General features: G+C 36.3%; 1 protein-coding gene across 1 annotated transcript; it reads left to right on the forward strand.

The window, feature by feature from the left end:
• Nucleotides 1-34: 34 nt before the first annotated feature.
• LOC117433361 (translocating chain-associated membrane protein 1-like) lies at nt 35-9,422 on the forward strand. The gene is made up of 11 exons (XM_034055545.3): nt 35-385; nt 1,400-1,457; nt 2,332-2,450; nt 3,367-3,483; nt 3,788-3,846; nt 4,107-4,191; nt 4,595-4,665; nt 5,057-5,161; nt 5,379-5,522; nt 5,757-5,917; nt 6,339-9,422. The coding sequence occupies exons 1-11, from the start codon at nt 266-268 to the stop codon at nt 6,410-6,412; spliced, it is 1,113 nt and encodes a 370-aa protein (XP_033911436.1). The 5' UTR covers nt 35-265; the 3' UTR covers nt 6,413-9,422.
• Nucleotides 9,423-11,566: the final 2,144 nt, after the last annotated feature.

Raw genomic sequence — 11,566 nt, forward strand, 5'->3', positions numbered from 1 at the left:
AGCTCGTCAAACTTATTTCTATCGATGATTGGTTTAGAAGTAATTCAGTCACAGGTACGTTCGAAGTGGGGACGGCATACATCGCATCGATGGGCAGTGCTTGCAGGAGTCAGTAGTGAATTGTAGAAACTGGGAGGGTACTTGCCTGTGTAAGATTTGGTGCTTGCGTGCGTGTTTGGTGTTATTATTATTTGTTGGTAAATAAGCAGTCAGTATAATTAATTGGAACTGGAGCCGGGAGCTGTGAGTGTGTGCAGTGACAGCCATGGGTCTCCGAAAGAAGAATAAAAGCCCGCCGGTGCTTAGCCACGAGTTCGTGATCCAGAATCACGCGGATATGGTGTCTTGCGTGGCCATGGTCATCCTGCTGGGACTCATGTTTGAGGTAATTTTAACTGGAAGCGTCACATACAGACAGTTGGACCGCCAAGAAGGCCGTGCATGGCTCCCTGGTCCTGTCTGAAAAAGCCCAACCCGGGAGGCCACAGTTCTGTTCAGTAACAACGCAGGGGCTATCTACATAGCAACAGCCAAACAGTTACCTGATACAGCCCAGCTAATGAAAATGGAACCAATGCTTCAAAACGGAACTGTAGCCTATTGAAAACAACGAAAACTTTAAACTGACGTAGGAGAAAGTCGTAAAACGACAGCTGCTTACATCACATGCACACTTAGATGGTAGTAACGGGGTTTCCTTTCACAAGACACAGTCATTCTATACAGTGAGCGGTGTACGGCTGCAGGGAAGGAGCATGGAATATTGTTATAATTATAGAGGAGTGTGTTAAACTTTTTTTTTTCTTTTCTTGCTGTAAAAATGGTTTGCTACTGTAGGTTATTTCTGAAGAAGCAGGAACTGTCAGCGATCTGTTGTGCACAAAGCCATTAATTTGCTTTATGTATTGATGTCATTAGTTTTACACGGGAACTGACAGCATGACTTAAAACGTGTGTTTTGTGCAGAATAATCTTAAATACTGTAATGTAAGTTTTTACAGGTGAAAAGCTGAAAATAAATAGAAGTCTACTGCCATTGTGGGACATCTTGCAAATTTCATCATTTGCATACATTTGTCAGGGGTCTGAAGTAACAAGACAACAATGCCACACCCCCAGCACCACTCATGCACAGATTCCTAACATTTTTGTAGGCCACAGTATCACCCAAGCTAAGTCGCCTCTACCACTTGTGGTCCCTTGAGTTCACTGGATTTCAGCATATGGTATCTGCAATCAAGGAAACAAGATAGTAAAGTGGAACTTAAGTCTGCTTGCCTTTTTCTGGCAGAATTACTATAAAAAGCAGGAAACTTAAAATCAAAACCGCAGTCTTTTGGATAATAGATAATACGTTAAAATTGCTGTTAAATAGGTTGCATTTTTTCCCCATTTGCAGGTAACAGCAAAGTATGCCATCATGTTTATCACGGTCCAGTACAATGTTACATACACTGGTAAGTAAAAAAAAAATAAAAATTCTCTTCATTTATTGATATACACATCTATTTACATAACACAGTCCAACCCCAGTTCATTAGTGAGTTATGCTTGTCAAATATTCATAGTATCCAATACAGGAACTTAATAACTTGAACAAAATGTATTGATGTGGGTTTGTCCAGAGTTAAGCTTTTTGGGGAATTGCAGTTACTGTATTTTAAGCCAGGCTAGCTGTGTCCTAAAGGTAAGTACAATCAATCACTGGTGCTGGCATTAGTACACTGCACTGTACGCCTTCTAGCTTATAAGCCACTTAATGTATGCCTTTAAGAGCAAGTACAGTTTTTACATAATTAAGTTTCAGACAGAAAATGTGTGCCATATATAATTGATCGTAACTCTGAGAGAAAATAATGCAGGAGAGTCCAAAATGAAGACAAACGATGTAAGCATGTCTCCTACTTAAAACACATTTCAAGTTGAAAAAATCATTACTCAAAAACTAACTACTGTAATGGCTTCGAGTTTTTACACCAATTCACTAATGAGTAAATTATAGATTAAATAATGTTTGGCACAGGATTCAGTACAGATTTGTGCATTTGGAAAATTTGCTGTATGCTTGTTATAATAGAAACCAAAGATAATTATGAAATAAAATTAGGACGATGAACCCTTTGAAATATATATATATAACAGAATAAACTCCTTTACTAATTGAAGTTCATGGTCATTTATTGTTATTCAGTCTACACCCCTGAAAATAAGTCATTCTTGTAATTGTCTGATCTGTAGAATGTTCATCTTCCTTACAACAAAATAAACATGTTTTATGAGTGTATATTGTAAAGAAAAAAACACAGATCTTTTTTTTTCCATTCTAATCAGAATATAGGTCTGAACCGATAAACTTCTATGAATATGGACCAAAAGATTTAGCTACTATTTTCTTCTACGTGCTGGTAGCCATCATTCTTCATGCCTTGATCCAGGAGTACATTCTTGACGTAAGTACTGTTCAGAGTACATTAGATTCAATTATTGCATTCCATATTTTTGACTGGTGACATATGAAACAGACCGACTGACTCAACAGTGAGGTTAATAAACTTGAATAAATTACAGTTGGGATCAAACATTTAAATTAAGTTGTAGCTTGTTTGATTGCAAAGTCATATTTACATCAAGATGCAGGCAATTTTGTCTTCCATTAACTGCCTTCTAATGAAAGCCTGCAGACATAAAGTCACCATTTGATTGGAGTATTATATATATGACTGCAGTGTCATCGAATGACTTGTGACTGACTTGTGTACTCTGTCAGTAATGAATAGGATTTTATTATTTAATTCAATGTCTGAGAATAAGAATGCATGCTGCATGTGTGATGTATGCTACAGGAGAGAATATGTTGTAAAAGAAGAGTGCTATGCAGTATGTTTGCAGGTTCACAATGAGAGGGCAGCACTTTGCTACTGTGGACAGATTTACTGGAATTATTGCTAGCTGAGAGAAAGAACATATTTTTGAGATAAGAACATTTCAAGTTTTCACATCCACACATAAATCAGCCACCCAATGTTTCTTCGACTGTTGTAGGTAACAGTGTTGTGCTCAGTCAGTGTTCTCTGACAGTAGCGAAGGTAAGTTCTGCCCATCCACTGACTTAACACTCACTATTTTCCTTTCCAGGTTTTTAGCGTGTTCCTGTCACAGTTTGCAGGCCCTCATTTGATTTTACAAAGGTTTAGAACAGTTGTGTCCAGCTTTGGGCATATCTTTTCATATGGGAATTTAGAGTCCAGCTTTTCTTTGGAATTTTGGCTCTTCCAACTTCATCAGTGGATTCATACTGGATAACATGGCGTAAGTGCTGTAGAGCACAGTATGTCAAACTAGCATTATTCTGTTTCTGATTTTCAGAAAATTAACAGACGGCTTCATTTATCCAAAACCAAGCACAGCAAATTCAATGAATCTGGTCAGCTTGCTGCCTTTTATTTATTTTCCGTCATCTGGGGGACCAGCATCCTGACTGCAGTAAGTAGTGTTACGGGAATCTTTAAATTTCTCATCCCAAACCAAACACAAGACATTTAAATGTCTAATTTTGTATTCAGGAAAAAAAAAAATTTCAATAAAGATTTTAAAAAATAACATTATAAAGTAATTTAGGAACCCTTCAATTCTCACTTTTGTCCTTTTTAACAATGACAATTCTATTTACTTGTGGTGCAAACTTTCCACTGAATAAAAAGTATAGTTAATAATCTCCTAAATATTGTATTATTTATCAAAATATAACCATATCAAATGGCTGGATTGACTGTATCATTTTATGTAGGAGGAATTTGCTTCAAACCCTACTCTCTTGTGGGAGGGATACCCACATTTACATATGTTGTAAGTAATATCATAATTGTTAATTTACTAATAAACCGCAAAATGAAACCATGTTCTAAATGCCTTTACTCATGTCTTTGCAGAATGTTGTATATTACATTAGTTGTCCTACTAGTTTTAACCACAAAAAACAATCCATGGCCCCATGGCATGTTGCTAAGAATAGAGCCAATATGCATTACATTTTTATAAGTTTTTGCTGCCTAGCACTGCTGACTAAACATTGGAATTGTGTTTGTTGATGGGTTCTCTCATTACAGCTTTCAGGTAAAATTCTTCTACATTTGCCAGATTGCCTACTGGCTTCATGCACTGCCTGAACTCTACTTTCAGAAAGTTCGAAAGGTAGGCAGCATTCTTTATAAATGTAGGGCGTTATTCTGTTTGAAAAGAATGATGTTCATTTGACTATAAAATTATCAATATAAGGGATTTCACTCACAAACAATTTTCAATGTCCTTTGTATGAATATCTGAACCAATATTCTTGATTTCAAAGTTTTATGTAGTTTCTCAAATGATTCAGGAATTTTGAATTCAGTCCCAGATAATCACATGTCAATTAATGAATTTGCATCAGCTGCCATGTCATATGGTCTGGCAATGTCTAATTTGAAAGACCAGAAAGATGCCTACATTTTTATAAAATGTCCACCGCCTATATGAGCAGTGAAGCACTATATGAATATGTAGAATTTGAGTTTGTGTATATATACAATGCATTGCAGTTTTATTTTTATTTTTGCAGGAGGATATTCCTCGGCAGCTGAACTATATTTGCCTTAATGTTTTCCATATTGCTGGTGCCTATATATTAAAGTAAGTTTTGGGGTAATGTAGGAAACATTTTAATGGCTTGATTTGTGAGCTACCACTGGAGGCTCAGTTTGAATTATGGCCATTCATAAGTGGAAGTCATTTCTATTTTGTTTTAATTTTGTAAAGTAGTAAGCATTTGTTTTATTTTTGATTGAGTAAGACCGTGCAGGTTAAATGTGATACTCAACCCTCTACATCGCTGTATGAACAAATGCTGTCAATGATGCATCTCTGCAGTGTGCATGATTGCCCTTCACACCTTGCTGCCCTGTTATACCTGACAACATTAACTGAACAGGTAGATTAGGAATAACAAGAGAAAATGAAACACACTTATGTTCTTCTAATTATATTGGTTACTAATGGAGTCGCCTTGCTTTTTCATCAACAGTCTTCACCGCCTTGGCCTGACGTTGCTCGTGCCACACTGCCTGGTGGAACTTCTGTTCCACGCCTCTCGACTTTTCTACTTTAGTGATGAAAACAAGCAAAAGGGGTAAAGTGCTTAGTTTTCCAGAGTATGAGATGTTGGATGGTGTTTTTTTTTATTTTATCTGGGTTGATTTTTGTCACGTCAAACATCTAAGAAAGAAGATGGGTGATGGGTGCTCTGTTGACTTTGCAATGTGCAATACAATTGTAATTCTGCAAGTGGAAAGCATTGGTCAGGAAGTCTTAGTACTGTATAACGGTACGCTGTATTTTCTCCCCAGGTTTACTCTCTGGGCCCTGCTGTTTGTAATGGCTCGTCTCCTCACCCTCACTCTCTCTGTCCTCACTTTTGGCTTTGGTCTCGCTCGCTCAGAAAACCAGGGATTTTCTATCTCTGAGGGGAACTTTAATGTTCTGACTGTCAGGTTAGTCTATCATCCATCGCTCTCAAACAAAACACATACAGCCTTTTACCGGGTGTCAAATACTTATTATTTCTCACTTACATCTGAATGTGGATTTTCTGGTAGTTTACATATTTTAAGTGTTTAGTATGAACACTTGAAAATACATGTTGTTGCCTTGCATGAACTCCAACTTGCCTTTCTGCTTTATTGCAGTAAATGGCATTTTGAAGTTTTGTTTATGTTCTTTATCAGGATTGGCTGTTTGGCTGCTATTTGTCTGACACAGGCTTGGATGATGTGGAAGTTCATAAATTTCCAGTTGAAGAAATGGAGAGAACACAGCCAGAACCAAGCCACCAAAAAAAAAATCACCAGTCCTAAAAGCAGGCCTTCTAAAAAAGAATCCAACAGAGGTAGGTCTCCTGCACTGCAGAAACGAGACGGTTTATATAATATCGACCCCACTGCATCTCGAGCACATCCGTGGGAATTACATCTGCAGGAAACATTCCTGCATGTTGTGCTTTAATATAGTCCAAGATTGTAAAACTGATCATGCACGTGGGTGCTATTACATTAACAATCTCCGTTTTCATTACAGTAAGAAAAGTGATTGGGGGTGGGAAATAAAGCTGATATTCTGTTGTTATTGAATGTAAGATGTGGTGTTATTGAGAGTAGCAGGACCTGGGGATATATGAAGGAACATGTGTGTTTGTCCATCTGCATGTCCCACTTAAAATTTACAGTGGATTTAGGGTTGTGGTCTATGTTTTTTCAAGAAACCGATCTAATTATGTATTTACTTTTACTTTTTTTCATATCTATATATAGGAAATTCTGTTAATGGAGTGGTGAAGTTGGAGGAGAGAACATCACCCCGCGCACGAAAAGCAAAAGCTTCTTAAAGCATGTGTTTCCAAAATAGAAGTATAAAAAGATAGTGTAAGAGCAGTGTGCTACCCTATCTCACCCTAAAAGTTGCCTGCCTCCTGCCCACAAAAGAGCATTAGCACAATCGGAATAAATCAGCATTGTCGGGTGAAAATGAAGCATATTGCATGCTTTGGAATTGTTTTTATCAATTACTTAAAAATGTGTAATTAATGCAAGTTTTTCTCTCTATGCCATTGGTTGCATAGCAAACCCCAGTTTTGTGTTATCATTTTTTACACCTATTGAATCTGATCAAATAGTGTGAACAGCAGCCTCTGTTCAAAATGATTTGACATGGTACTATCATAGTGTTTACTGCCAAGTAGCTGGTTAGGGTGAGTTAAGCCTTTCTGATGCCTTTACCAAACACTGTTGCAATGCCAGGCAAGTAAAGCAGCTGCCATGTTGCTTAAACTGTTCTGGATTTGTAATTATTTTATTAAAACATTCATATGTGATGCCACTTATTTTGGGGGGAGGTTAAAGGATCATTTATGAAGAGTAAGAGATTCTTACCTGTAAAAAGCCTTAGTCATTGGGCTATAAATGCTGTGCAGGTTAAAGCATTTCTTCTGGAAACCTTAAATGCCTAGATTGGCAGATTACAAGGGCCATGAGACAGTGGATCATGTACAGTATAAAATGTGTATCCAAGACAAGGAAGCAGTGCCGACCTTGACATTTTGAAATAGATGTACTCGTCAGAAATGCATTGCTTTAAAGTGAGAATCCGTGTGTAAATTGTGGAAATGCTATACAAGCAAAGCGGAGGGTCTGTTTTTTGTGGTTAAATTTAACCGATGGGCTGATATCGATCATAGTTCAGGCACCTAGTGGCCTTTTAATACATCCTGGTAATTTTACAGTGCTTATCTTGGGTCAAACATAACCCATACTGCAGAGCAATGCAGAACATGATCCAAACACAATTCTTGAAGTGTCCTTATATGTAAAATGTTAAATATGTGAACCAATTTCAAAGTTAAGATTAGGACTGTTATGTAGCTTCTCGAATGGTTCAGAATTTTTTTGTCCATCCTCTTTAGCCTTTTGGAATGCTCCCTCTGTGTGTGTGTGTGCGCATTGTTTTAGATGCATGAAACTGGGTGGCTGTGACTCCGCTTTAAGATTTCAATAAGTTTGTATCTCTGCTGTAACAATGCAAGGTAACATTTAATCTCTGTTTTGTCAATGTCTTTTTTTCTGGACCATTGTTTATGCTAATAGAGGTATAACTAACAAAGTTGTTTATACTTTGAATCGCCTCTGCAAAACAACCCTATAAAGGATCATTTTTCATGTTGCAAGTGATGCTAGAAAGGACGTGATCAACTACAGCAGAAAATGGGTCCACGTTCAGGTGCAAAATCCTTTCCCTTCCCATTGATTTAGATAATGCTAGCAGCATAGAAGGTGTGCTATTACCTATGTGCAGTACTGTCACTGTTCATAACTTAAAGAATCTCTCATTTCTGTGGCAGTCTATTTATTCCAGTATTAGATATGGAAAGATTGCCCTTTATCTTGAAAATAGCAACTACACCATCCGACACAGTCTATTACCACAAGCCCAGTGAATTATGTGCAGTGACCAATACTCACATTCATTCTTTGTTGCAGCAATTTCTAAGGAGGGAGGGGATGTCAACTTGTGACAGTCCTACAGTTCATTTTGCAGATTACAAAATAAGCAGCGTATACAGTGTTTAAGTGTTCTTATTACCAAATGCTTGTGAAGTTTATAACCTATTTTTTTTATAGACCAAAATTTAAAAAATAAACTAAAATATTCAACCTCAAAATAAACTTTTCTAACTCTGAAAGTGTGTGTTGAAATGCCTGGAAACTTGGGTGCTCACAACTGCACATTTCCTATGGAAATAAAATGCATTATAGTAACAGGATTAATTTTGCAGCCTTTAACGTGTAACTGCTGAGCTGTTGTGTCAAGCAGTTAACATAACGGTGTCAAAAAGCACAGCTGGCCAGATATTTTCAAAATTCGAGTACCTGTCCCTGGGTACAGGTTCCTCATGTATAGTTGCTGATGTTAGAATAAATAAAAGGATTCTGTATTGACCATTGTAGTTTCAACCAAGATCTTCTAAGCTGTATAAATGCCGTAGTTGCCAAAGCTTCAGTTATTGGTCACTGCAAGAGCTAAGCATTTGAAGTGACTGGCTAACACATTTATCAGGCTTCTTAAATTATCAAGCACAGATTATAAAATCAGATAAAATGTGAATGAATAATAAAATGTAGTATTAACTTCAACAGGCATGCACTAGTTATTTAGGCTAAAAGTTAAACACAGCCAAAAAGTCTTAAAAGAGGGCAGCATGGAAGTATGCTGTCACATTATATTAAGTATGGTGTATTTAAGAATGCAATTCAGATGGTAGATTACCAAATAATTTATTTTTCAACACCTTGTTTTGTCTCTTTCTGTTACATGTTCTATGAATTTAGGCTGCACATCTTTTATGATGATCTTACCACAAGATTCATTCCTGCCAGGTTTTTGATGTATTTCAAGTCACAGCAGTACAGTACTGGCAAAAACCCAGTTGAGGTGTTTTTTATTGCTACATTGTATCATGCATTTTATGATTTAACAATAACTTTTAAGTTAGTTTTAGTCCCATTTGAAACCCTACAAAGTTTAAAAATCAAATTAAAACGTTTAGTGTAACTTGTGTGCTTTTAAACTGTGTTGTGATTTAAAGATCATTAATTTTAGTTACGCATATACCAATAATAGATAGCACAAGCTAGAGTGACTCTCGGATGGCATCAACACATATCCGAAGAGTACCATCCAGTGATAGTTTGTGTCATTCCAACAGAAATGTTGCAGGCTGTTATCGGCAACATTATTCCTCCGGTTCTTTGACAAAGTGTTCAACATATGATTCTGTGATGCTCTACTGTACTAAAAAAAAAATGCTTGGGAAAAAAAAAAAGAAAAGAAAAAACTTGGCACCATTGTCATTAATTAACACTGCATTAATAAGGCCCACAAACATCATGACCCCCCTGTACTTGGATTTCTGGAAGGCACACGAAATTGAAATTGTAAATCGAGAATATACGTTTACCTGACCCAGTTTTGTTTTAAGAACAAACTATGTATAAACTTATGAAACAAAGAAACGGGATGAAAGTGAAAGTTATCACTATGGATTTTTGATCAGCCTTAGGATGCTTCGCATGGAGCTGTGAGCAACATGCATATGAAATATCCTGTACTGTACTTTACTGGAAGTTATTATGGATATTGTAATTAATTTGAAAATATTAAATGCCATGTTGAACTCCACTGCTGGATAAAACCATACTTAATTGTATATATCATTTAATGAATTATGCATTTTCCTAATAGGAATGTGCTGCACAACTACTGATGAGGTGCAACAATACACACAGTTATTATGTTCATGGCCATTATAATATTTAGATTTTTTTTTTATATACAGTTGATGAGGGTGTGGTCATCCAGAATTAGCACAATCCTGTTTATCAATCCCAATTCCGTACTAGACAAACACTTTCAGATGGAGGAGTATTCTGCCAAAAGCACCACAATTCTGCTTTGTTTGAACTATGTACACTTTATTTATGTATTTATTTTTTTTTATTTTTTTTGCCGTTCATGTGATATTTTATAAAACTAGTACTGTGTTTGAGGTGCTTGCTTGGATGTGGAAAACTATTGCTTTTTGTAAAAGTGCTGACACTGACATGTTCTGAAGATATATGTATTTATTTATGCAAGTCTTTGTGTGATTCTAGTTTAAATAAACCTTTGTTGAATAACCAAACGTGTGGTATTGCAAATTTAATCTATTTTTTTAATCAATGGTTTAAAATGCAATTTCCTGCATTTCGTTGTAATCTATATACATCATTTTTCGTTTTGCAATTGGGGGAAAAAAAAAATAATTATTTGAAAAGTGTCAAAAGGTGCAACACATATTTGTTTGAGTTGGTTTCCAGTGAGACCATTTAAAACATGCAGAGTGAAAGGTAAGTTGCATGTTGGCTTAATCGTGCCTCATTATACTGAGTGCCTCTCAAATGATAAATTAATAAATTAAAGGTTCAGTATTGTCTCAGTATCACACATGCCTGGTTGAACAAAGAGAAGCTCAGCAGAGGGAGCACTTGTGCTTTCTATTTGAGAATTGGAAGTGTTGCCAAAAAAAAAGGACATTTTGCAAATGTTGTACTGTAATAATAAAACAGATTCGTATTAAGATGTGAAGTTATTGTGACCTTAAAAAGACCCACAATCTTTTGAAAATGTCTACGTTGGTGTCTCCTTCCTTATGGAGCATATTGGGATTGACAGACAGCCAACTTGCAACAAGAGCTTAATAAATTATGTAGATGTATTTATTTATATAAGGGAGAAAACAGAATACTTAATTACCAAAGAACATATTGCACCATCAGTGCCAGACAGTCACAAATGTAATTCTATAGTACAGCATTTTCAAATTTCTTCTGGTAGATAAAACACTGAATTGCTTCATAATTCTGCTTGGCCCCTGTTGTGCCAGTCTATCAATTATTAAACAAGCTCTCCTGCAGCAGCATCTCCAAATGGATCATTTTGTGAAATGTGGCTGTCTGCTAGGTTGAGGTGTAGTGCAGGCTGAATTTCATTAGTTTGAAGAGACGTACAGGATGCGGAGTTAAGTTAGTAAAACATATCTTATTATTTGTTAAGAGGATTCCATGTTTTGGGGGGGGGGAGGGGGGTTCTAATTTCTCCATTAAAATGATTAAAACAAGATGCTCCCTAGAATTGAATAGATTTTTTACAGAGTGAGATACAGAAACTCACACGTTGTCTGAAGAACTTTAAATTAGATCCTAAAACATAATTAGATTTTGTACTGTTGAGCTCAATTGAATAAGCATGTGTTATGTTTGTATTGTATTTGAAACTGTATTTGTGAGTTGTCCTTTCCGGATGTTTTTGGAAACAGCCATTCAACTGGTTGAGGTGCTATTGGTATTGTTATAACCAGTATCTTTGCTTTGAGTTTTCTTCTAAATAAATCCAAGATAGAGTAAAACTCCTTAAATCGTAATCTCACCAAAAAAAAAAAAAAGAGGGG

The sequence above is a fragment of the Acipenser ruthenus genome, chromosome 29, assembly GCF_902713425.1.
Source record: "Acipenser ruthenus chromosome 29, fAciRut3.2 maternal haplotype, whole genome shotgun sequence".
NCBI lineage: Eukaryota > Metazoa > Chordata > Actinopteri > Acipenseriformes > Acipenseridae > Acipenser > Acipenser ruthenus.